Source organism: Phacochoerus africanus, chromosome 14 (genome assembly GCF_016906955.1).
Source record: "Phacochoerus africanus isolate WHEZ1 chromosome 14, ROS_Pafr_v1, whole genome shotgun sequence".
Lineage (NCBI taxonomy): Eukaryota > Metazoa > Chordata > Mammalia > Artiodactyla > Suidae > Phacochoerus > Phacochoerus africanus.
In genome coordinates, this window is record NC_062557.1 from 58,676,973 (window position 1) to 58,703,281 (window position 26,309).

At 49.4% G+C, this 26,309-nt stretch overlaps 1 protein-coding gene across 15 annotated transcripts in view; it reads left to right on the forward strand.

Annotated features, from left to right (window-relative positions):
* NCOR1 (nuclear receptor corepressor 1) overlaps nt 1-26,309 on the forward strand; it is a 136,912-nt gene that overhangs the window by 62,383 nt on the left and 48,220 nt on the right. For 11 of the 15 annotated variants that reach the window (XM_047756904.1, XM_047756903.1, XM_047756907.1 and 8 more), the window contains 9 exons: nt 780-870; nt 1,933-2,111; nt 2,850-2,904; nt 3,620-3,721; nt 12,162-12,289; nt 14,524-14,741; nt 16,250-16,312; nt 19,311-19,450; nt 23,486-23,612. In XM_047756904.1, the coding sequence (XP_047612860.1) occupies nt 780-870; nt 1,933-2,111; nt 2,850-2,904; nt 3,620-3,721; nt 12,162-12,289; nt 14,524-14,741; nt 16,250-16,312; nt 19,311-19,450; nt 23,486-23,612 (1,103 nt within the window). The remainder of the gene's footprint in view (nt 1-779; nt 871-1,932; nt 2,112-2,849; nt 2,905-3,619; nt 3,722-12,161; nt 12,290-14,523; nt 14,742-16,249; nt 16,313-19,310; nt 19,451-23,485; nt 23,613-26,309) is intronic. The other 4 variants (XM_047756908.1, XM_047756910.1, XM_047756917.1 and 1 more) reach the window with 1 other exon arrangement.

The window sequence follows — 26,309 nt, forward strand, 5'->3', positions numbered from 1 at the left end:
GTACCTGGTTTCTGATTTGTTTTTATTTTTAGAGAACAGGTGCTTCTTCTAAGGTAGAAGCTTTAGTTTTCTCCTTGCTGTGGCTTGTCGGTGAACCACGAAGGCCTGTTAATCACAATTCGGTTCTTGTGAAGGATGAGGATTGTGGGTTTTTTCCCTCCCTTTAAACATGTTTTGTTATTTTTCTAAGTCTGCTGTCCTATTTTCCGGAAGGCAGACACACGACTGCCATTTGAAATGGAAATGACATCAGTAACTGTAGTTTTCCAGAAGTTGCCTGTAAACAGTTGGACATGTAATTTTTAAATCTTAATCTCAGCATTTAAAATTGTTACTAAATTTATAGAAGACTCAAATATATGACTTCAAAGTAGTTAGTAGCATTTTGGGTTTTTTCTCTGACTTCTAGTTTCAAAAAGTCCCATTCAGAAAAGGGGTCAGGGAGTTCCCGCTGTGGCGCAGTGGAAACAGGTCCGACTCGGAACCGTGAGGTTGTGGGTTTGATCCCTGGCCTCGATCAGTGGGTTAAGGATCTGGTGTTGCTGTGAGCTGTGGTGCAGGTCACAGACGCAGCTCGGATCCCTTGTTGCTGAGGCTGTGGTGTAGGCCGGCAGCTGTAGCTCTGATTCGACCCCTAGCTGCAGGTGCGGCCCTGAAAAGGGAAAAGAAAAAAAAAAAAAAAGCAAAAAGAAATCGGTGTAAAAGCAGTCTAATTGATATGTCTATATAAAGATATCAAAGGCCTTTACACATGTCTCTCATTTCTCCCTCATATTTAGAGTTGGGCAGAGGGGAGCTGGTCTTTCAGCCACCATTGCTAGGAGTGAACATGAGATCTCTGAAATTATTGATGGGCTCTCTGAACAGGAGGTAAGACAGTCAATTGATTTAATTCAAGCTGATTTATTAATCATTCGGGTATTTTGGCTTCATACCCCACAAACTAAGGGTATATTTGTATGTAGATGAGGGCGCATTTATGGAGTTTGGATTGTGCCACAGTTCGTGGCCAGCCATTGAAGGTTTTACACAAAGCTGTCCTCTGATGACATTGGCACCTGGCAGAGGTGGCTCTGGCAGCAGGGAGGCCCAGAGAGAGGTGAGGAAGCTGTTAGGATGAAATAAGGACCTGAGTCAGGGCGACAGTGGTGGAGCTGTGTGGGAGGTGACCGGTAGGCGAGAGCTGCAGCAGGTGTAGTGGAGAGTGGGCAGGATGCAGCCTGGAGGTTGGCAGAAGAGCAGTGCGCAGTGACTCCCCAGTTCCCGGTGGGGAGACTGAGCTGGCGGGGCCACGTCCTGAAACAGCAGAGAGCATGTGTTTTGCAGGTGTTTGTATGTTGGGTTTTGGACCTGAGGTTCTGAGAGCATGTTCAGAGAGTGCTCAGTGAGCTTGCAGGAGAGATCTCATGTGACGCTCATAAATCAGGGCTGAGGAAGAATCGATTTCATGTCCTAACACTGAGTCTTCCTCGCTGTATTCATTGTGGCTCAGCAGTTAACAAACCCGATTAGGATCCATGAGGATTCGGGTTGGATCCCTGGCCCCGCTCAGTGGGTTAGGGATCCAGCATTGCCGTGAGCTGTGGTGTAGATCGCAGATGCGGCTCGGATCCCGTGTTGCTGTGGCTGTGGTGTGGGCCAGCAGCCGTAGCTCCGATTGGACCCCTAGCCTGGGAACCTCCATAGGCCGCGGGTGTGGCCCTAAAAAAAGACCAAACAAAACCAAAAACACAAGTATTCTCTTCCTCTCTTATTCATTCAGTGAGTGTTTATTAGATACGTGTGTAATGTGTCTGTTAGGTGTTATGATGCCACGGCCGTTGTCATTTAAAAAGTATGTCCATAGTGCCTCAATGTCTATTAAGACCGTTGGTCTCTGCCCCCTTTATTCCATGTAGATTGCACTTCTTTCTTTCTTTTTTTTTCCCGTAGAATAATGAGAAACAAATGCGACAGCTCTCTGTAATCCCACCTATGATGTTTGATGCAGAACAAAGACGGGTCAAGTTCATTAACATGAATGGGCTTATGGAGGATCCTATGAAGGTTTATAAAGATAGGCAGTTCATGAATGTTTGGACTGACCATGAGAAGGAGATCTTTAAGGACAAGTAATTTAATTTTTAAATTATCCTTTAATAGAAGCTTATATAAGTTAGTAAAAATTAATGGCATTGACATGTAAACAAACTGTTTCCCCAAAAACATTGGCCCCGTTTTGGCATTTGAACGGGTACCACGGAGAGCAGAGAAGATAGATTTGACGTGGCCTTGCTCTGAGTTTGTAGATGAGAATGCATATACCAGGTCAGGGTGGGGTTGTGGAGTCATTTTAGGAGTCGAACCCAAACCTGGGGGTGCATTTTAAAATATTTGATTTCTGGAGTTCCCTTTGTGGCTCAGTGGACTAAGAACCTGACTCGTCTCCACGAGAATGCAGGTTCAATCCCTGGCCTCACTCAGCGGGTTAAGGATTCAGCATTGCTGCAAGCTATGGCACAGGTCACAGATGGCAGCTTGGATCTGGCATTGCTGTGGCTGTGGCATAGGCTGGCAGCTGCAGCTGATTCGACCCCCTAGCCCGGGAATTTCCATATGTCGTAGGTGTGGCCCTAAAAAGAAACAAACCTTACAGATTCTGTGCTCTACCATAAACCAAGCCAGTCAGTGCCTGGAGGGTGGGGCCCAGGACCCTGTACCCTTTAATAGACTCCCTTAATTCTGGAGGTTAGCATTTAGGAGTCACTAGGAATTAGTCTATAGCATATTTCTAGTCTCAGGGGTTTTCCCCCTCTTTTTAAGTTGGTAAATGTTTGTGTGCATGTGTGCGTTGTTTTCCTTTTACTCAGATTTATCCAACATCCTAAAAACTTCGGACTAATCGCATCTTACTTGGAAAGGAAGGTAAGAAATGCTTTGTGTTGAGAGCGTTGGTAGGTTTGTGATGGTCACTGCTTTGAAGCTCTTGTGCTCTAATGCACAGAAGAGGTGAAACAGAAATAGAAGTAGTTAAATAGAACTTTTGCAACGGGCTTCATACAGAAAAGTTTCTCCTGTGAATAGTGATACTTACAGTTATACGATGACAAATTCTAAGCACAGAACACAAGACTGATTTTCATGGTTAACAAAAATGACCTGATATAGTTCCTTAAAAACACACAGGTTACAGTACTTTTTGAACTTCATTAAATTTCTGATTAAAATTTCAGTCTTGATTTTCCCTGAATTTTTTTCACAGCAGGTTGTTGTTTTTATGAGCAAAATAAGAGACATTTGGAATATTTGCATATATACAGGAAGAAAGAGAATTTAGTTACTGGTTAGTAAGAAATTGCTTCAGTGTTTCTGATAGTTGCTGGTATCTTTTACATAATTTGTGTTAAGATAACTGTAATCATCCATTAAAATAGTAGGTACTCTGTGCAAATATACACATAGACACACACACACTCACATGTATATGCCTAGACATGCCTGAAAACGCCAGGAGCCACGTGTATTTTTCTTCAGCTTACACTCTGAGAATGCTAGACATTTTTTTTTCTATGAAAGTGTTACTTGATTTTTTGAAAGAAATTATTTCATTGGATTCTTAAAAATAATTTTTTCTTTGTAGAGTGTTCCTGATTGTGTTTTATATTACTACTTAACCAAGAAAAATGAGAACTATAAAGCCCTAGTAAGAAGGAACTATGGTAAACGCAGAGGAAGAAACCAGGTGTGTTCCGTTGCTGGGGGGCTGCTGCGGGCTGCTGGGAACATGAAGACGACAGATGTTGTGACGGGGGCTTGGTTGTGATAAGGTGCACTCTAGGGATCCACACTGCTGTTAAAGTAGTTAGGGTTTTGTGACCGTGTCATGACTACTTTTGCTGGGTCATATTTTCTGTTTTGAATGTATTTTAGGTTTCCGATAACGTAAACTTAATGAGAAGCTTTATAGTGCCATGGTCTTGAAGTGTGCAGGTCACAGGTGGCAGGAACCGTGACGGCGCATGAGACCATGCCGCCGAGGGCACCTCCTCTTCTGTCCACTGGTCCACGGAGGGCAGGGAGAAGGGTGGAGCCTTGGCCGGAGCCGAGGGCTGGAGCCTGAGATACCTGGGGCCTGAATGTGTTTCAGAGTCACTTCACTTTGGGGGTTGGGTAGTCTTAAAAGCACTTGACCTTGAAAGACTGGTTTTGTTTGTTTTTTGTCTTTTTAGGGCCACACCCATGGCACATGGAGGTTCCCAGGCTAGGGATCCAGTCGGAGCTGAAGCTGCCGGCCTACACCGCAGCTCATGGCAACGCTGTATCCTTAACCCACTGATCGAGGCCAGGGGTCAAACCCTTGTCCTCATGGATGCTAGTTGGGTTCACTAACCACTGAGCCATGACAGGAACTCCGAAATGTTTGTTTGTTTTGTCTTTTTGCCTTTTTGAGGGTCACTCCTGCAGCATATGGAGGTTCCCAGGCTAGAGGTTGAATCGGAGCTGTAGCCACCAGCCTACACCACAGCCACAGCAATGTGGGATCCGAGCCGTGTCTGCAACCTACACCACAGCTCACGGTGATGCTGGATCCTCAACCCACTGAGCAAGGCCAGGGATCAAACCTCGTGGTTCCTAGTCGGATTCCTTAACCACTGAGCCACGACAGGAACTCCCCGAGATAATGTTTTTAATACAGTGCAGTACCTGTTTTCACAGTTGCAGTCCTGTACTTTAAAAACCATTTTCCCGAAAGAGCTGATCAGCCTCTGTCACAGCTCTCAGCGGGTTTTCCCTCAAGGCTGCTGGGGTCACCACATCCCCATGTGCCGCGCCCCCAAACAGTGCACAGGACAGCCTCTGCTGTCTTTAGCGCGCCCCGTCCCCCCACAGTCCCCTGCCTTCTCCCTGATGGCCAGGCCCGGGTTATTGGACGCCGTTCTCTCGCGATCGTGGTCACCACCTCTCGGCCTTGTCTGGGGTGTTGTTTCCTGTAGAACAGTAACACCTCACAAAATGTGATGACGTCTTCTTTAGCAACAGTGTTTCTTGGTAAAAAAAAAAAAAAAAAAGGTATAGCTCAAGTTTCATGAGTAAGTGAAAAACGCTGCTAGAGCTTGAACAGGCTGCGGTGGCCTGGGGAGGGCACAGAAGGGCGTGCGGAGTCCCTGGGCCCCTTGTTGGTTGGGAGATGGGCCTGAGAAAGGGAGCAGGGCATGGGTGGTGGGGCTACTGGGCCTTGCTGGTTCGGGATCGGTGCTGCAGAGACCCAGACGGGGACGCCTGCGGGCGTGAGGGCCTGCTGAGTGAGGGGAGGGCCTGCTGAGTGAGGGGCGGGGCTGCGTGCGCTTTGGCACTGACCTTGGAAGCACTGACCCGCTGGAGGAGCCCGGCTTGCCCATCGCCCACAGGGAAGGTGGGATGGTGTCCTCTGGCAGGGATGGTAGAGCCCCTCTGCATTTTAAGCAAGTTTCAGCTACTGATTTTTAATAGCAGTTCTGGTCCTAATTACAAACTAGTGTTTCTTTCTTTCTTTTTTTTTTTCCCTTTTGTCTTTTTGTCTTTTCTAGGGCCACAGCGACGGCATATGGAGGTTCCCAGGCTAGGGGTCCCATCGGAGCTGTATCCGATGGCCTACGCCAGAGCCACAGCCATGCCAGATCCAAGCCAAGTCTGCAGCCTACAGCACAGCTCATGGCAATGCTGGATCCTTAACCCATTGAGCAAGGTCAGGGATTGAACCTGCAACCTCATGGTTCCTAGTCAGATTTGTTTCTGCTGCGCCACCACGGCAACTCAAACTAGTGTTTCTAATGTTTATTTCTAGAGATTCTTTGTGTTACTGTTTGGTTTTTTCAGTCGCAGGTAGCGTCAGGGGATAATTTGGCATTGCTTGTGTCTTGCCTTTGCCCACTTAGCCGCGTGCTGCTTGTGCGATAGAGCTGGAGGTTCTTTGTGTCGGGAGTGTTTCTGCTTCTCCGAGACCCTGGTCTTCGGTGCTAAAGTTTTCTGGGACAGCGTCTCCCTCCCTCTGTGTGCTTGTCCTTGGGACCCTCCAGCAGCGGTGTTCCCTGCTCGTCCTGGCTGCCAGCATCCTTTGGTGTCCCCGAATGCGTACGCAGGACCGACGTCATCCCTTCGAACCCTCGCCGTGACCCCAGGCTTCGGGTGCGCCCAGCTGGCTCGTCCTGGAGCTTTTCTAATTACCTGGAAGATTTTCCCTCTGCTTGTGTATTCCTCTGGTTGATTCACTGGGAATTTGGGAGAGGAACGGATTAAATGATGGACTCAGATGACCACCTCAGACCAAAAGAATCTTAACCGCGTCTGGTAATTGCTTGTGTCAAAATAGACAACAGCTTTTCAGAAGTCAGGGGGTGCTGGGCGGTGGTAGCCCTCCTTGGGGTTGAATGATGAGGGCCGAAGCCAGAGGAGAGGAGAGAAGCCCTTCGACTTCTGAACAGATACATATTGGCAGGTTTCAGCTGTGACCAGGTCCTTCTGGCGGCTCTGGTGAGACTAGATGGTAAGAGAGGCCAGGTGGGGGGTTGTTTTCATAATTTCAGCGGCTTGGCCTAGGCTGGGAAGGGGGCAGGGGAAAGAACTGGCCAATTGCTGGGTATGTTTTTGGGGGTGAGGCCAAGGGGTTTCGGTGATGGATGGATTGTGGGGGCTGCAAGGTCTTGGCTTGTGGAGTTGCCTTGACTGTGCTGGGCGTGACGGATGGAGGGGCCGATGGGGGGTAACTGGCCCCTCTGCTGGATTTTAAGTACTCATTAGACTCTGTGCCTGTGGAGACGTCAGGTGGGCAGTTAGATACAGAAGTCTGGAGTTTAGCATGATCTAGATTGGAGATAAAGAATTTGCCATGTAGAGAACAGTTCAGGGAGACTTAAAGAAGAATCTAGTTACAAGTTGAGAATTTCACAGGAGTGTTTTTACCCTGGGGGGTGTAGAGAGCCTAGTATTGAAAGTCCATTTTCTGCTTTATATCCACTCAAGGTTGCATCGGTAGGAATTGCCTTCGGGAACCCCGGAGTGACTGGAGCGGGTTTGTCCTCGACGGTGGAGCTTGCTGACGGGGCCGCTCCGTCCTTCCAGTCCTTGAGGGCGGCTCCCATGCCCCACTCCCAGCCTCTTACCTATGGGGAGGAGTTTGTATTCAGCAGATGAATATGTCCTCTGCTCTTGGCTGAGAGATGCCACGTCAGTGAGTTTGTTAACCTGCCGTTGCTGTAGGGAAACTTGCGTATTATGTATTCAGAAAATAGGGAGTTCCCGTCGTGGCGCAGTGGTTAACGAATCCGACTAGGAACCATGAGGTTGCGGGTTCGGTCCCTGCCCTTGCTCAGTGGGTTAACGATCCGGCGTTGCCACGAGCTGTGGTGTAGGTCGCAGACGCGGCTCGGATCCCGCGTTGCTGTGGCTCTGGCGTAGGCTGGCAGCTACAGCTCCGATTCGACCCTTAGCCTGGGAACCTCCATATGCCACGGGAGTGGCCCAAGAAATGGCAAAAAGACAAAAAAAAAAAAGAAAAGAAAATAGGATCCCAGGGAAATGAGAAATACTCATATTTTTGTTACAATTGTGTCTAGAGATTATTGTTGGCAAACATTTTAACTCTTCTCTCAAAATTCTGTTAGCTACTGTCCAAACCGTTTTTATAGTTCAGCTTCTTGGCATCCTGTGGCGAGACCAAGTAGGGTCTTTATAAATTGTAGTCGAGGCAGCAGCGAACGCATATCAAAGACGGGACGCCGAAAGCCACTCTTCAGTGTTGCCGTTTGAGATCTAGAATTATAAATACCGTGCCAAGTAGTAATTTGTGTAGCATTTTTATTAGACGTAAGAATTCTGTCGTGCTTTCCAGCATAAACTCCCTCCCATCTGATAAGCCTGTGACTGTGCAGAGGGAAGTCCTGTGGAACCTGCAGTAGACAAGTCGTGGAGACACCACCCTCATTTCCAGCTCCCGACTGCCTTTGCGAGCATCTGTGCTCCCCCTTCCCGGGGACGTCATCTTCCCCTTTAAATGTGCCGGCTTGGTTTCCCCCCCAGAGGTATTCAGAAAGCTGTGCTTATGCGAACGTAGCATTGCTGAGCTTGAGTTCTTGCCTGAATTGTTAGCGATATCCTCGATAGAAAGATGATTTAGACAGAAAATTGGCTATGATGGGAAAAGCTTGAGGTCTCCAAGTGCTCTGCCTCTTGTTATCTGTGACCCCCTAGACATGTCCCTTCAGCTGGTGACATCTGTGAGAGCAGGAGCAGTGACACCCAACTCGCAGGGCTAACTGCAGACGAGTTGCGTGCCAAGTGCCCGGGGCACCGGGACCGCCCGTAAACGCAGGGCTCTGGCCTTTTCCACCTTCAGCCAGGAGTGCTTCTCGGTGGCGGAGGGCGCGCGCTCTTCAGGAAGTAAGTAGCCTGAGATTCCGTTGGTTTGGGGGCATTGGTTATTCGTCTAGTTTGATAAGATTGCCTTCAGTTGTTTTCTGTTTACTGCCTGAAGTAGTTAAAAACAACAGCTCCGTGGCTGAAGCCATTCTTCGTTCTTTCTGCCTCTGGTACACTGTTAGTTAACTAGCTCCCTGCTGTTCAACTGAGTCATTTTACTTCTGGGCAGCTTCGTTGTCTGCGGAGGGGTGCCCTTGTTTGCCTGTTTTCCGAAGACCTGAGCAGGTGTCAGGCGACCACCTGCGGGTGTTGGGTGCTGGAGCTCAGTGAGGGGCAGTGGTTCAGGCCCAGCGGAGACCAGTGTTTGGTGTCGTCCTGGAGGATCCGGAGCGGACCCGGCTCTTCGTCTGTCATCACAAAACACGTGTGCGCTTTCCTCATCGGCGTTCTCATTTTGTTTTGTCGTGTGCCCTGGCATTCGTAGTGACCAGCTCGTGGCTTGACGGAGCGTTTCCCGTTGGGAGAACCTCCCTAACAGAACGAAACTTTTTAAATTACCTGTCAAGTGTTGGGCTTTGGAGAGGTCTGGACCTGAAGCTCTCGGGAGCCAGTGTCTGTGACGGGGATTTTGGAGAGTCCTTCTGGAGCCTTGAACCTGCGCTCCGGGCAGCCGCCGAAGGGGCTCGGGGATGCCGGCTGTAACTTCCATCCGGACCCTGGGCGTTGGCGCTTTTCTTTACAGATTTGCCTGAAGCAAAAGTGGTTTCAGTCACTTGTTGGAGCCGGAGTGGTGTTGGTGGCAGTCACTGCTGCGGGTCTGGACGAGCGTCTCCCGGGTTGGCGCGCTCTGCACGCCAGCCCCCGCCGCCCTCCCTCTCCTCCGGGTGGGCTGGCCGCAGCGTGCGTCCTGCTCCGACCGTCCGCAGCGCCTGCTCTGCACAGCTGAGAGCTGCGTTTCAGAAGGGCGCCTGCCTTCTTCCGGCTGGGCTGTCTGTCCGGAGCAGGTGCAGCGTGGTCCCCCGTGGGCTGCGCTTCAGGCAGCAGGGGAGGTGGGTGACGGCGTGCTTACCTCAGCACCTGGCTGGCATCTCCAGCACAAAGGGCTGGGGGAGCACAGTTAGCTGCGCTGTCCGGGGCTCAGGGCCGGCGACCCTCCTCCTCATTCCTCTCGGCTCCGACCCATTTTCTGGGCAGAGGGCAGTCTGTCTTGGTGGCTCAGCTTTTTGGTTTAGTGTGACAGATGAGTGCTGTGTTGGTGGGGGTAGGGCGAGCTTGTTAGCGTTGGACACAGGGTTTGTGACCCCTGCGATGTGCCAGGGAGTCAGAGATGAAGAAAGTGTTCCCAGTCGGGGAGCAGAACTGGTCACAGCTGGCAAGCATTCGTTTGAAGGTCGTCCTGCTGTTGTCGTTTCCCCAGTACTAATACGTACGCAGGAGAGAAGGAGAGTGGCGGTGACCCAGGCCGAGGCCCTGGGAGGGCAGAGAAGGTGAGTGAGGGAGTCTCGGTGTGGAGACGATTCCGCAAGGGGTCAGAGTGGAGTAGTGGACACAGTCCCTGCGGACTGCGGACATTTCATAGGATAAAGGGCTGAGCACAGCAGGCGGGGTCGGGGACGGCGGGCGCGTGGGCCGGGAGGCCCTGAGTGCTGGTGGCTGTAGGCAGGCTGTCAGGTTGCAGGGTCCTGACGTGGAGCAGTGCCCCCTGAGGATGGCAGGCTCAGGGGGCACGACCTGGAAGTGGTTCACGCAGAGGACGTTATGCTGGCAGAAAAGGCGCTGACCAGCATCCTGAAACCTGAAGAGTCAGGACAAGTGCGATGAGCCACGTGATAAAATCGCCTGTGTTCCCAGGGTCTGAGAGTCAGTCCGTAACAGCAGACGAGGAGGAGAGGCATCAGAGGTAGATTTCCTCCACTTCGTAAAAGCAAGTTTTAAAAATGTCACAGTTAAACAGCGTTCTGGGGAGTTCCCGTCGTGGCGCAAATCCGACTAGGAACCATGAGGTTTCGGGTTCGATCCCTGGCCTTGATCGTCGGGTCGAGGATCCAGTGTTGCCGTGAGCTGTGGTGTAGGTTGCAGACGCGGCTCGGATCGCACGTTGCTGTGGCTCCGGCGTAGGCCAGTGGCTACAGCTCCGATTAGACCCCTAGCCTGGGAACCTCCATATGCCCTAGAAAAAAGGCAAAAAGACAAACAACCCCCACCCCCACCCCCCAGTGTTCTGGAAGTGGCAATAGGGAGGAGAAGTAGACAGAGCCTTCTTCCTTCTGCCCCGCCGAGAAGAAGGCGTAATCTGAGACCTCTGCTGGAGAGGCCAGGAAGGCCTTTGTTATCTTGGCCGAAGCCAGGTTTTAGTTTGAGCTGCTACTGAAAGTGGAGGAAGCTTGGACTTGGTTCTGGGCAAAGGCATGAAAATGCTGCGTGTGTTGAGGGCAGGTCGGAGCACACGTGCTGTGGGGAGGCTTGGGCTTCGGAGTTGGTGCCTGCCTGCCTGTTGTGAGCGTGACTTCAGTCCCGTTTCATTGGCCAGCCTCGATTTCTTTATTAGGTAACATAATAATACTCAACCCAAACTCAACTGCACTTTTCTCTCGCGGAGTCACAGTGTCAGCAAATGAGACAGCAAAGATAAAAAGGGTCAGTAATCTTAGCATCTTCCTTCCAGTCTTTGTCGATGTACGTATTTACAGGTACATCGTTGTAATTACAGCTGAGACATATTTGAGTGTTTTCCTTTTCACTGCATTACATCCTTAGTAGTTTTTCCAGATTCCATTATCAAGACTGACATGATAGTGACCCTGGCTCCCCGCTGTTCCGTTGGAGAGGAGGGAGCCGCAAGAGGGACGGCGGAAAGACGTCCTCGTGGTGTTATCCACGATGATGAAAAAAATGGGAACAGTTGTTCCTGTTGTGGCTCAGCGGTAACAAATCCAGCGAGTACCCGTGAGGATGCCGGTTCCACCCCTGGCCCGGCTCAGTGGGTTAAGGATCAGGTGTTGCTGTGAGTTGCAGTGGAGGTCACAGATGGGCTCAGATCCCCGCGTTGCTGTAGCTGTGGCCGGCAGCTGCAGCTCCGATTTGACCCCTAGCTTGGGAACCTTGTATGCTGTGGGTGTGGCCCTAAAAAGACCAAAAAAAGGAACATATTTTGTATTTAATACCAGGGGCGATGGTTTGATAAATTAGAGGTAACCAGATTTCAAGGTAGATTTGAAATGCTTAAGTGACAAACGAGATGTGGAAATTACGAGGAGAGGGAACCAACCTCAGGTTTCTAAGTGGGGTCTTCTCATCGTCACCTCTGATGGCTCCAGGCACGATGAGCGTGTGTGTGTGTGTGACTGACTCTTTACACATCACCTATGGACTGTACCAAAGAGCACTAGACTGGCGTTCCTGCTGCGGCGCAGCAGGAACAAATCCCACTAGTACCCATGACGATGCGGGCTGGATCCCTGGCCTCGCTCCGTGGGTTAAGGGTCCAGCGTCGACGTGCGCTGTGTTGTAGGCTGCAGATGCAGCTCGGATCCTGCATTGCTGTGGCTGCGGTGTAGGCCGGCAGCTGCATCTCTGTTTCAGTCCCTAGCCTGGGAACTTCCATATGCTGCAGGTGCGGCCCTAAAAAGCGAAAAGAAAATAAATAGAGAGCATTAGACTAATTTTAATATGTTGCCCCTAATTATATTGTATGCTAAATTTTGGTATAGATATTTATTATTCATCATTGCAATTCGAGGAGCGGTTTCTTTTTACATTTCAGTTTTACAAATGATGGTTCATTCTAGCAGCAAATTGCCCGACCCTCACAAGAAGAAAAAGTAGAAGAAAAAGAAGAAGATAAAGTAGAAAAAACAGAAAAAAAAGAGGAGGAAAAGAAAGACGAAGAAGAAAAAGATGAAAAGGAGGACTCAAAGTGAGTTAAATATAGTGATTTTTAAATCACGGGATTGAGTCTATTGAAGATACGAAATTTTAGATAAAAGAATCAATGGGATGTGTGCTTCAGCCATCTGTTAGTTATGTGACATAATTAAGTAGTGGAATATTCCAGTAAGTATAACTTTTGGCTTCATGGGCTTATTTGCCAGACCTGAGATACTGCTTTTCAGAAGAGAGAGGTTTCAGTAACACACAGTGTCACTGAGACATACTGAGCATAACTTAACCTTTGATTTGGAAGATACTGTGAGATGACTTTTTTGAACCTTGGGTGGTGTACATCCGTGTAAAAGTGTGACAAAGGGTTTTTATTTCTGAGGTACTTTATGTTCTAGCTTTATCGACCTCAGTGTTCATATAAAGTAGACTTCCTCGTTTGTTCATGGTGGTGGTTTTCCTGGTTATAAAAGTAGATCTTTTTTTTTCCTTTTGGCTGCACCTGTGGCCTGTGGACGTTCTGGGGCCAGAGGTTGAACCCGTGCCACAGCTGTAACCAGAGCCACAGCAGTCGCAGCACCAGATCCTTAGCCTGCTAATCCACGAGGGAACTCCTAGTGATTCTTACTCATTATAGACCATCAGGAAGGGAGGGTAAAATATGATGAGAATTAACCTGTGATTCTGCCAGTCAGAGGTGGCGTCTGTTGATGCCTTCGTGTACATACTACGGTGGGGTTGGGTGGGGGGCAGTCCTTAGCAGCTGCTCTGCTTGTTTTTCCTCCGAGTGTCGGCTGTAGTAAGGCATCATTTGCAGAGTAAATGTCACCCGCTGTGAGTGTGCACATGGATGTGTTCTGACAGCCGCATGCAGCGGCACATGCAGTCGTGACTTAGAACATGAGTGTTAACCTGCAGAAGTTCCCTGATCTCATCTGCACGGGTCTCCCCCCTTCCCATCCCTCGATAACTACCCATCTCTTGTGCCTTTTCCACAATTTCATATAAATGGAATCGTAAGTATGTAACTTCCTGTCCTGTGGCTTCTTGTACTTCACATAATGAATTTGAGATCCATGCAGGTTGTTGCTTGTGTTAGTAGTTTGTCTCTTTTTAATATTTATTGTGTTATTTCTCTAATCCTCTTGGAAATACTGGATGTTTATACTGTTTTGAGGCAATTCAAACAGCCTAAATCACTTGCATGGTTTTTCAGGAGTTGGGTATACGTGCATTCTAGTTCTGTGCTTGAGGAGATGATACCTAGAAACAACTGTTTTAGTTATTCAGGTAAAGCGCCCCCAGGCGGCCCATGGTTCTGCTTATACGGAAGCGCCATACCTTGATTGTCGTTTTTCCTAGAATCCCTAGTTTATTTAATAAGCATTCCTTTTTACTAATGTGAGCTCAGTCTTATGGGGCATGCGGAGGTACATAAACTATGTACTATTCCCAGGTAGTTTATAGACCAGTGGGGGGACTAGACAAGACACAGCGACTCTCAAAGAGAAAGGAGAAGCCTAGAAGGAATGAGCGGAACCTGTCAAGTAAGTCCGAAGGTTGCGGTTTACTGCTGCCTGGAGAGTTCGGAGGACTTGGTGCAGGAGTTAGTGGTTGATGTGGGTAGGATAGAATGAGGTGTGAGTGGACAGGCTCCTGGGAATGGCAGGTGGTGGTTTCACGAGACTGGATTGTGGGAGGAAAGTGGAGGTGGGCTGGGGTTCGACTGTGCAAAGCTTGATGAAAGCCGGAGCGTGGACCTCACTCACGAGGCTGTGTGGCTCTGTTTGGGAACAGGTAGGATTCGTGTGGATGAAACAAACGGTTTGTTGCCAAAGCGCTCGTGCTAGAATGTGGGTCCTTTGGCCGTGTAGCATGGCTGGATTGGAGGCTGCCACGGAACACGGACTGAAGAAGCCCGCGATACTGGAGATAGAGCTGGTGGAGCCGGGAAGAACATGAGCGAGATGACGTGGCCCGGGGTCACATTAGGAATAGTGGACCAGGGAGAGCTGCCGATGTAACCTGAGGGATGATGAGCCTGGGGCGCCGCCAGCTGCAGGCGGCCGGAGGGTCAGGGCAGCAGGAGGATGAGCGCGTCCTGGGTGGGTTGGGTTGCATCGAGGGAAGGCCCAGGTGCTCATTGCAAGGAACTGCCGACGTTGGGGCAGTTTTATTCAACTTCTATTTAAAGAATTTTCAAAGCCGTAATCTTTTTTAACATTTGTATCCTTTTAAATCACACAACTTTTCATCCGTTGTTGCTTCTAGAGAAACTACCAAGGAAAAGGACAAGACAGAAGGCACAGCAGAGGAAGCTGAGGAGAGAGAGCAGGCCACCCCCCGGGGCCGAAAGACCGCCAACAGTCAGGGCCGCCGAAAGGGCCGTGTCACCAGGTCCATGACCAATGAGGCCGCAGCTGCCAGTGCTGCGGCAGCCGCGGCCACCGAGGAGCCCCCGCCGCCCCTGCCCCCGCCACCAGAACCCAGTGAGTGGAGGCCGCTGGAGGGAACAGACCATGACTTTGTTGGAATTCCGTTTCTGGGCTAGGACGGGGCAGGAGGGACCGCTGCTATTGACAGCCTAGAAATAGGGTCAGAAGGGCTGGCCTTCAAATGCGGCAGGCTTTCCTATCACAGTGTCTTGAAAAAGAACAGCAGCCCCAGTCTTACTACCCACTCCAGCTGGTTTTCTCTTTGCTTCGTTGTAGCTCTAGCGCACCCGCCTCTTTGTGTTCGCATGTTTCGTGGGCACGTAAATGTCTCCCGGTTTCTAAGCGGTCTTCGTTTTCACCTCTGATGGCTGCCGGGTGTCAGCGTTCTGTGCCCTGCTGCTGAGCGCTTGGACGGCCCCTCGCCCTTTAAAACTAACAGAGACACAGCTTTAAAGCAAAAGCAGTCCTCGTTCGCGGAGCATCTTCTTTGTGAGATTAGTTTTCCTAAGAGCAAGTTCTTCGGCAAGGGAGTACGGCCCCTGACGACGCAGGCGTTTCCTCTCTCATCAAGGGCCGTCCTCATCAGTTTATAAAAGGGCAGGTTACTGACGTACCACCTCCGGTGGTCCCGACTGTATCATCGCATGAGGTGGGAAGGAAACACTTGGGGGTGACAATGAAATGAAGGGGTAGTGGGAGAGGCAGAGGGGGGCAGATCACGGTGGGCCTTGTCTGTGTCCAAGGCGAGGCGCCTACGAGGTTCTGCGCTGTGATTAGACTGGGTTTTACAGAGATGACTCTGGTGCCGCTGTGTGTGGAGCGGGGGGGTTGGAGTGGGGGCTGGAGGCAGAGGAACCAGGTGGAAGGGCCTCGTTAGGCTTTCAGTGGCCAGGCAAGGAGGGGTATGTTCAGGAGATGAGAACTGACAGAGGCCATTGACCGGAGAGCCAGATGGGAGGAGGGGCTTCAAAGTTAGTCTGGAGATTCTGGCACTAACTGGGCAGCCTGGGTGGATGGCAGTCCTGTTCACTGAGAAGGGAACACAGCAGGGGCTCATGTGGGGCCTGATCATCTGAACTTTCTTTCTGAAAGTGAAAAGGAGACTGTTCAGTTTGCGGTCCCTCTGTTTAGTAGGTGGTGGGAACTGAGGATGGACACAGGGGACTCCAGAGCTGGTGCTGGGGTTTCGGAGAACAGGAGCGGCCTGGGCCTGCCTGGACGGGACGGGGGTGGTTCCTGCTTGCGACCCTGGAGGCGGCGGGTCAGAGATCCCAGAAGTCGGCAGGCCCTGGCCGGGGCGGGACGGCTCGGGACGTGAACTGCGTTCCAGCACGCAGCCTGGGTGGAGCGTTCAAGAGCCCGGAGGGAGGTCAGAACACTGAGGATGCGGGCTCTCCCCGTGGCAGAGCAGAGGCGAGGCTGGCAGCATCCTGTTTCCGTCGCGTCTCCACACAGGCTTCGCGGCAGATAAACAGGTGATGGGTTACATGGTCGGTACCGTGTAATCTGTGAGGTGTGAAGGGCTTCAGTCCCCTTGGCCTTACTGGGTGCCTCTCTTTCAGTTTCTACAGAACCCGTAGAAACTTCTCGATGGACAGAAGAAGAAATGGAAGTTGCTAAAAAAGGTAAAAATGATGACAGTTCCGGTCCCTCAGGTTTGTGTTTTAGGGTTACCAGTAATGAGTGAGATGGAACTCATTTTTTCATCAGAGAAAAAAAGTTCTTCTGCAATGGTGAGTAGAATTTAGAAGTATATTTAAGAGTTCTTTTGGATGGGGAGGTGCCTTGTAAAGTACCCCTTAAAAACGGCCCGTTTTTGAGGGATTTAAGATTTGTTCTCATTTTATTTTGAATGTCTTATTAGAGAGTCGATAGCTGCTTTCGCTTTCTCAGGATAGTAGTAATTAAATGGTAGTAGAGTTGTTTTGAAAGGTGTTGGATGTAAAGAGTCTCTCTCTCTCCCTCCCTTTTTTTTTTTTTTTTAAAGGCCCCATTCTTGGCACTTGGAAGTTCCCAGGCCAAGAAGAGAATTCGAGCAGTAAGTAGGTGTAGCAATGCTGGATCCTTAACCCACTGCACGGGTCTAGGGATCAAACCTGTGCCTCCATAGAGATGGCACTGGAGCCTTAACCTGCTGTGCCACAGTGGGAACTCCTGAAAAGTCTCTATTATTTAAAAGTTGCATTCACTGGAACGACAAATACTGTCTCAGTTTATAGTTAGGCTAAACTATAAGTTTGACGATAAACTGCTGAGAAATCGCACTGTGATTCAGAGGAGAGAGAATGAACTCTGCAGCCAGACAAAGGTTCCAGTCCCACCGCTGACACTGTCACAGCTGTGTGGCCTTCATTTTACTCCGGAACATGATGAGTTGTGTATTTTTCCGTTGTTGCTTATAAATGCCATACAGTTTGAAATTGAACTAAGATTTTTAATAGATTAAAAATTTGAGAGTTCCTGTTGTGGCTCAGTGCTTAACCAACCCAACTAGTATCCATGAGGATGTGGGTTCGATCCCTGGCCTTGCTCAGAGGGTTAAGGATCCAGCGTTGCCGTGAGCTGTGGTGTAGGTCGCAGAGGAGGCTCAGATTCCACGTTGCTGTGGCTATGGTGGAGGCTGGCAGCTGCAGCTCTGATTCAACTCCTAGCCCGGGAACCTACATATGCCGAGGGTGCAGCCCTAAAAAGACCAACAACAACAAAAAAAAATTGTTTTATAAATTAAAAAAAAGACTGGCCAGCTCCTTTGGGGGTTAAGGATTTACCTTGTAGTTCCAAAGAGAAGTTATTGTGAATAGCTTAACCTTTTAGTGGCATATTTTAGATTTATTATTCTTATTTAGTTAGTTTTTGCTTTTTAGGGCTGCACCCTTGGCATATGGAAGTTCCCAGGTTAGGGATCGAATTGGAACTACAGCTGTAGGCCTGCATCACAGCCACAGCAGTGCCAGACCTGAGCTAAGTCTGTGACCTACACCACAGGTCACAGCAATGCTAGATCCTTAACCCACTGAGCAAGGCCAGTGATCAAACTGGCATCTTCATGGATACTAGTTGGATTCATTACCTCTGAGCCGTATTTTCTGTGTAGTAGGTAATGAGGGACACAGTTAAGAACCCTGTAAACCAACCTTGCCAAAATACAGCAGTTTAAAATTCTGTCTTCAGGTAATTTTATTTGGAGTTTATGGGCCAGAATTAGCACATTAGTGATTGTCACAATTACATATGCTACTCTCATCTGACTGTCACCGTGAAGTGTGATGGAGTAAGGTCACTGAGGGCTGGCTCAGGTGGTTGTCCCTACACACCGCTGCTCAGTCACCACTGCTTTCATCGCTTACTTGGGCATCTGGCAGGATCTATCTGCAGGTGATCTTCCAAAGATCGTTATTAAGGAAGCTACTTGCATTAACCTTGAAAAATTGGTGAATTATTAAATTTGTACTAGAAATTCTAGCTTGGATACACCTGTGTCTAAAGTACCTTTCTGAGGAGTTCCTGTCATAATGCAATGGAAGCAAATCTGACTAGGAAACGTGAGGTTGTGTGTTTGATCCCTGGCCTCGCTCAGTGCGTTAAGGATCTGGCATTGCCGTGAGCTGTGGTATAGGTCACAGATGCGGCTCGCGACCCTGGGTTAAGGATCCGGCATTGCTGTGGCTGTGGCATAGGCCAGCAGCTGTAGCTCCAGTTACACCCCTAGCCTGGGACCCTCCATGTGCCTTGAGTGGGGCCCTAAAAAGCAAAAATAGATGAATAAGATAAAATATCTGTATTTATGCATTTACATATCCTCTTTCTTGCACACCTGTATACGTGTGCACAAATGTATTATTTTTTGGAAGATGTGTCAGATTGTGAGGCATGGTGGTACAGCACGTTTCCAGAAGCCTGGGCTCATACTTGGAGGACCTCCGAGACCGAGAGTGGACTGAAGACAGGTCCTTAGGTCCACCTGTGCTTTGTGTGCGTCTTCTACCTTCAGTCACCTCTTAACCTGGTATTGAGAGGCTATTTCCAAAGATTGAGAAGTATCTAGTCCCTCAGTTTACAGTGTTTGAGCTGTTGCTGTGTGTCTGCCATTGCCCCAACCCTCTGGGAGATACAGACAAGGAGGAGGCCGAGCCCTACTCTTAGTGAGCATGGTTCAACTTTAGAAAGACAAGAGCTGTTGAGTTTTGTATCCATCACATTTCAATAGGTATTGCAGTATGTCGTTCAGTAAAAGGGAGTTCCTGTTGTGGCTCAGCTGGTTAAGGACCTAATAACATTGTCTTTGTGAGGATGTGGGTTCGATCCCTGGCCTTGCTCAGTGGGTTAAGGATCCGGCGTTTCTGCGAGCTGCAGAGTAGGTTACAGATGAGCTCAGATCCAGTGTTCCTGTGGTGTAGGCCCCAGCTGTGGCTCCGATTTGACTCCTGGCCCAGGAACTTCCATGTGCTGCAGGTGCAGCTGTAAAAAGGAAAAAAAAGAAAAGAAAAGAAAAAAAAATGTCATTGAAAATAAATTTTTGTGTTAATGATGGTGAATGCAGTGATTCAGTTGATTTTATTATTTTTCTTGATTGCTTTGTCAGGTGACTGTTCACTTAATGCTTGGTCTGTTGTTAAAATACAGGTCTAGTAGAACACGGTCGAAACTGGGCAGCAATTGCCAAAATGGTGGGAACGAAAAGTGAAGCCCAATGTAAAAACTTCTATTTTAACTATAAGAGGCGACACAATCTTGACAACCTCTTGCAGCAGCATAAACAGAAAGTGAGTATGTCTGAGGTAATGAGTCTTTTACTTACTATTTTTTCCTTTCTTTAGCTTCAAAGATTGGTTTTGAAGGAAACTTTTCTACCTTGTATTTTTATTAACTGCATGTACCTGTAAAGGATACCCTAGTTTCTTGGCACAAGTTGACTGTTTATTTACTGCCCATGGTGTAGAATTTGTTAGTGGGAATGGCAGTTCAGTACTTATGAATTACTGTAGATTGGATTTGAAAAATAGAAGCATTTCCAGAGTTCCCTGGTGGCTCAGTGGGTTAAGGATCTGGCCTTGTCCCTGCTCTGGCTTGGATGCTTCTGTAACTCAGGTTTGATCCCTGACCCTGGAACTTCTGTACATGCCATGGTTGCAGCCAAAAAAAAAAAAAAAAAAAAAAAAAAAGGCAGAAGGAAAGAAAGGAAAAGTGTACATAAGCATCATGCAGTTTGGACTGAGAACGTCCTTGGAGTTCTGTTGACGATGTTGAATGAGCTGGTCTGGCTTATTAAAAAAACATTTTCTGGAGTTCCCGTCGTGGCGCAGTGGTTAACGAATCCGACTAGGAACCATGAGGTTGCGGGTTCGGTCCCTGCCCTTGCTCAGTGGGTTAACGATCCGGCGTTGCCCTGAGCTGTGGTGTAGGTTGCAGACGCGGCTCGGATCCCGCGTTGCTGTGGCTCTGGCGTAGGCCGGTGGCTGCAGCTCCGATTCGACCCCTAGCCTGGGAACCTCCATATGCCGTGGGTGCGGCCCAAGAAATAGCAAAAAGACAAAAAACATTTTCTCAGACTTTTTGGGGTAAATACTAAAACCAGCAAGTGTAAGATGACTGAAAATTTCTTAAGCAGGAATTTCCAATGTTCTTACAGTCCACAGAGCTCTTTGAGGTTTCTTGAGGTCAAAACTTTTTCCATAAAAACACGAAGAAGGTTCCCCCTTCCTACTGTCTTGCCATTTGTTCCGAGGTGTCAGTACAGCTGTGAGTGAGCGCTGGTACCTTCGTGCCAGCCCCGCCGGGCACCACCTTATTCCGCTTTGCATGGTTGGCATCTCTGAGCAGTTGCTGGTGGCTGGTTTTTCTTGTTTGGCCTTAATGGCAGTTTCTCGTAAGATTGTTCTGGAGGAAGCACACCTGCCATAGTGAACCTTGCCCCCCGCCCCACAGGATGATGGGAGGGAGCAGAGAGCCCTTGCTGTGTCCCGGGTGGTGGTGGCTCCCAGAGAAGGGCATTCTTGCAGTTGTTAGAGTTCAAGCTCAAGCCAAACCAGTCTCCCCCCACCTCCTTTTTTTCTTTTTTTTTGTCTTTCTCCCTTTTCTAGGGCCGCTCCCTCGGCATGTGGAGGATCCCAGGCTAGGGGTCTGATGGGAGTTGTAGGCACCAGCCTACATCACAGCCACAGCAACGCGGGATCCGAGGGGCGTCTGCGACCTACACCGCAGCTCACAGCAATGCGGGATCCTTAACCCACTGAGCAAGGCCAGGGATCGAACCTGCAACCTCATGGTTCCTAGTCACATTCGTTAACCACTGCGCCACGACGGGAGCTCCAAGTCTCCCCCTTTTCATGGACTGCACTTTTAGTTTAAAAGAATGACAAACTGTGGATTTTCAGACCTGAATATTTTGCGGACATTTTCTTGAAAATGGGTGAGCCTATCTTGAAAGAAAACAACCAATAGTATTTGTTACCACTTTTAAATTTCGAGCTTCCTAGCAAAACTTAGAATTTTGGAAAATGGGTATCCGTCCCTGTTAGCTCTAAAATCTTTTCGATACTCAAAGACTTTTCCGTGAGGTCAGTGCTAGCAGTAGCAGGTGTGATATTTTGATGTATCACGAAATGTATCCAAATTGTAAAAATCCAGGAGTTCCAGCTAGTAGCCATGAGGATGCAGGTTCAGTTCCTGGCCTTACTCAGTGGGTGAAGGATCTGGTGTTGCCATGAGCTGTGGTGGTGTAGGTTGCATATGCGTCTGGGGTCTGGGTCGCTGTGGCTGTGGCCAGCAGCTGCAGCTCCGATTCAGTCCCTAGCCTGGAACTTCCACATGCCCTGGGTATGGCTCTAAAAAGATAAGAAAGAAAGAAAAGAAAAGAAAAATCCATGACTTGTTATTTTTCACATGGCCGGCTCATGACGTCACGGTGGATGTCGTGAATGGACAGCAGGTCCATGAATGGTTTTAATCTGCCAAGGAATAAGACAAGACGGGCGGTTTTTAATAGAGTACAAAACATGTATTGATACGGCTTCAGGTTTCACGTGGCAGCTAACCTCTGGGTGATTTCTCCCTTTCAAGAAACATGGCACAACATCTGACATCTGTTAAAACTCAGTGGAAGATCTATAGATGTTGTATTTCTGTATATTTGAATAATTGCATTAAAATGAATACTCTCATATAGTAAAGAAAATGCTCGGAGTTAGACTAGATTATTTCATGTGAGGAGTGTGGCAAATTTTTGGTAAATTGCTGTCTCTTCTGTGACCCCGAGCAAAGGACCAGCCAGAATGGGTGGAGGCTTGCAAAGGTGGGCTGTCGGTTGGACACGAGGAAGCCCACATACTAGCTGTTAGCTACTGCTTCGAGTACAGCGTTCACGGGGTCTTCCGCAGGCTTAAAAAGTGGAGCCAGGGGAGTCTTCCCTTGTGTTCTTGCCCAGAACATAAGGATGGATTTTTCTTAGTCTTCAGACTTCCTGCTGCTTCTCTTCTCTGACTTCAGAAGATGAATTTCTCTCGACCTAATCCGTGCTTTAGTTTGGATCTTAAATAGTGTATTCATATCTAAACTAAGAATAGGAAGAGGAACTGGAGCTCCCTGGTGGTGCAGTGCGTTAATGATCCGGTGTGGTCACTGCTATGGCTCTGGTTACAGCTGTGGTGCGGGTTCGATCCCTGTCCCAGGAACTTCTGCATGCCTCAGGTGTGGCAAAAAAAAAAAAAAAAAAGATAGGAAGAGTAAGAAAAAAATAATAATGACGATACTGGTAATTTTTAGTGGTGGGTAGTAATAGTTTGTTTCCTTTCTGCGAGGACTCTCCCAGGAGAGGCTGGCAGCCAGAGTCTGGTGAACATGGGATCTAGCGGAGGCGTGGGACAGAGAGCGTCCAGGTGTGGGGCCCTCGGACCTGCAAGGACAGGAGATCTTACGTCTTCTGTTTGGCCACCTGAGATAAGAAATGTAATGATACACCAACGTCCTACATGACGTAAATAAACATACTCTTACAGATAAATGATCCCAGTAGAAGAATGGGTAATTTCACGTAAACACATAGTTTGCAGAAGGGAAAATCCTACTCTAAAAAAGGGGGAGTTCGTTCTCATCAGTAGTAAAACCACTTCAGCAACAGTGCTGAATTCTTAATGCTAGTGAGGATGGCTGCTGAGCCCGATTAACAACTCTAAAATTTGAAAACTCCCTAAATGCCTTCAACAGGAGAATTTGCAATACGTGTGGGTACAGAGCGTTTTAATGGATTCATTCATAAAAACAGTAGCTTTGAAGACTGGAGAGTGTAGGAGTCTGTTCAGTTCATGGCTGTATTAGGCTAAGAGAAGGCAGGGTGTGTGTCTGCACAGGCCCCTGTGGCTCTGCTCCCAGGCGCCCGCGAGCGTTCGTGCGCGCGCACGCACGTGCACGGAAAAGATGGGAGGAAATGCAGCCGTGTTCTTTCTTCTCCAGCTGCCAGAATTATGAACAGTTCTTATTTTTCCTAACAGTTTTCTGTGTCTTGCACCACGTTATTTTTATTAGAAAAATACACTTGCTCGGAGGGGAGACGAGCAGGAGTTTTGTGATGTAGGCTGTCGGTACCTGCGTTGTGATGCGCGGTTCCCCAGGTGGCTCCGATGGGACTTGTGGTCAGTGTGCTGGACGTGAGCTCCCTGCACCAAGGTCAGCTAGTGGCCCCCGGAGGGCGGACACTGCCAGCGCTCTGCTGCCTGCGTGCCCGAGTCCTGCCTCCGCTCAGGGGTGCCTTTGCTTTTCGCTGTTTAAAACCCTAAGTGCCTTGGCCTGTCTCACTCCCCTAGACCTCGCGGAAGCCCCGGGAGGAGCGGGACGTGTCACAGTGCGAGAGCGTGGCGTCCACTGTTTCTGCGCAGGAGGACGAGGACATCGAAGCCTCCAACGAGGAGGAGAACCCCGAGGACAGCGAAGGTACCTCCTCTCGCGCCTGCCTGTGGCTTCTGCCGCCAGGGGGTGACGTGCGCTTGGTCACCTGACTGCGTAGGAAGCTGCCTATCAGTGTCTCCGTGGCGCAGCCGGGCACCCGCGACCCGGGGTGGTGTTTCCCGAGGCCGGGCTGCCCTGGTGGGCCGGGCGCCCTCCCGACCAGAGGCCCTGGCCTTGCCACACGGGTGTGTGCCAGCAGCAACATCGGCTCCATCTCCGGCCGTCGGGTTTGGTTTGTTTCCGGGTTTACGAAGACTCCCACACGACATATGCATATTCTCGCGTAAAAAGTTGTCATGACCCTAGAAGCACTGACAGAAAAAAATGTCAATCTAAGAAGCCAATTTGAACAAACTAGTGACAGATTTCTTAAAAAGTAACTATTTTCTTGAGCTTTCGCTAATTAAAAAAAGAGGTCTGTTTCATCTTAGCTTACTTTAGGATCGAAGTTTCTGTGGGTTTCTTTTGTCAGTCGCCCTTTTCCGAAGTGGAGATTTTCACAATTTTCACCAAGGTATAGCTCCTTAGGATATACCTTAAATTTTTTCATGTTTTGTGTATGTAAATATATTTTCTCTCTCTCGTTTGCTTTTTCTTTTATCTTTAAATTACCAGAGTTTAAACTCTGCAGGTAATTAGAGCTGTTTACATTTTCCTTTGCAGGCTCATATTTTAAGCTTAAGAGGTTCTCTAACTTCAGGGAGTTTTAAAAATAGTAGATTTTGGTTTTTTTTTCCTACCAGTTGTTGGATTTTAAACTTAAAATTTGTCTTGAAATTTGGCTTTGGCTTTGAACAATCAGTAAACTTAACTCTGAGGTTTTGTGAAAAATGAGGCAGGTGTTCAAAAGTGAAGGGAACGGTGGAGCCGGCTGAGCCCATGCTGGAGGGAGGTGCTCCGGCCGCCGGGAAGAGGTCAGCAGAGTGTGCGTTGCGTGGACTCGTGGCCTGTAGTTTGTGGTCCCTGGGCCACGGATGTGCAGGAAGCCCGTGTTTCACAGACCGGGTGGCGTACAGTGCAGGAGTGGCTTCCACGCAGTTCCGGAGGCTGGGATCAGTGTGACGGCGCCGCTTGGGGACCCTCTGTCTGGTTGCAGACGCCGCCTCTGGCTGTCCCCCGCTGGCCTTTTCTCAGTGCCCCTGTGCTTCTGGTGTCTCCGCAAAGAAGGGCACCAGTGCTGTTGGATTAGGGCCCCGTCCCTAGGATCTCATTTAACCCGAACTACCTCCTGAAGGGCACTGTTTCCCAGGACGGCGTTTCGAGGGTTAGGGCTTTAACAAACATTTTCAGGAAACACAATTCAGTTCATAACAAGGGCCAACCCCATTTATCATTTATATGTTTATTTCAGAACCAAGAACCCTACCCATGCATGTGGGTTCCCAGAGTCTTAGAGACTGAGCACCACAAAGTGACTTTTTTCTGCTGTTTTCTTCCTGTTACTTTGTCTCAGCGTGAAGCTTTTTTCACTTCTTCAAGTAAGGCTATTAAGGTTAAGTGAGGTATGAAAAGAATGCTTCCGGTGGCTCTGGAGCAGGCGGCGTGGTCACGCGTGCCCGTGTGTCCGAGTGGTTGTGTTGTGGCGTCTAGAGTGGTTTCCTGTGAGTAGGAAGCGAAGTTGCCACGCGCATGGGGGGGGGGTCTCCAGTTCCTTCGACTCAGTTTCATTTGGAAGGTGTCAGAGAGAAGGGAGTACAGCGCGGTGTCCTCCAGCCTGGTGCGTCCTCCTGCGCCGCCGGAGGCCCCGCCGAAGCCCATGTTGGTTGTGCGGTCAGGCTCTGGGCCAAGGGGGGTGAGGCGGCCGCTGGAGGCAGAGCCTCGGGTCGGTCCTAGAACATGCTTGCTGCTCTTTGTTCCGTTGCATTTTTTCCTGTGAGGAATAGCCGGGGTGGACCGTACACAGTGTAAATCCGATCAGGTGTCCCCGCCTCCAGATTCTCACCTGTTGAGGATAAAAGCCACCAGAGGCCCCTCTGCTTGCTCCCCATGTCCTTTGCTGCTGTTGTCGGTTGACACCCCGTTGACACCGAACAGTAGCTTAGTGTCGGGTGTGCTGCGTACTCTCTCGATGTGTGTGCATGTTGCGACTGGGTCCCAGCAGGTCTGCTTAACACCCAGCATACATACAGCTACAGTTTTTTTTCTTGTGAGGGGAGTTTTTCATTCTCCTCGTAGCAACTCTGAGACACAGCAGGGCATTGACTGCAGTCACCACGCCGAACGTGGCATCGCCAGGACTTAGGTGCCTGCCGGGGCTGTGTACCTGGGGCGCCTTCATCCATTTAGCCCGCCCGTCACCGCCTGCCTCTGACGGCCACCGGTCCCTGCTCCGGGTCTGTACTTCTCTCTTTTTAAGAGTCCACGGGGGGCATCGTCGGCATTTCTCTCTCTCTCTCCGCATAGCGCCCTCAAGGTGCATCCGCTGTGGCCAGACATGGCAAGATGGCCTTCTTTTTGTGACGTGAGTGTTCTCGTGTGCGTGTACACACACACACACACAGACACACCCCCGCATGTTCCTTGTGATGTGAGTGTTCTCGTGTGCGTGTACACACACACACACACAGACACACCCCCACACCCCCCGCATCCTCCTCGTCCAGCCGTCCGCTGATGGACCCTTAGGTCATTTCAGTAATGCCCCATTGAACATTGGCCTGCATGTATCTTTTTAAGTTCGTG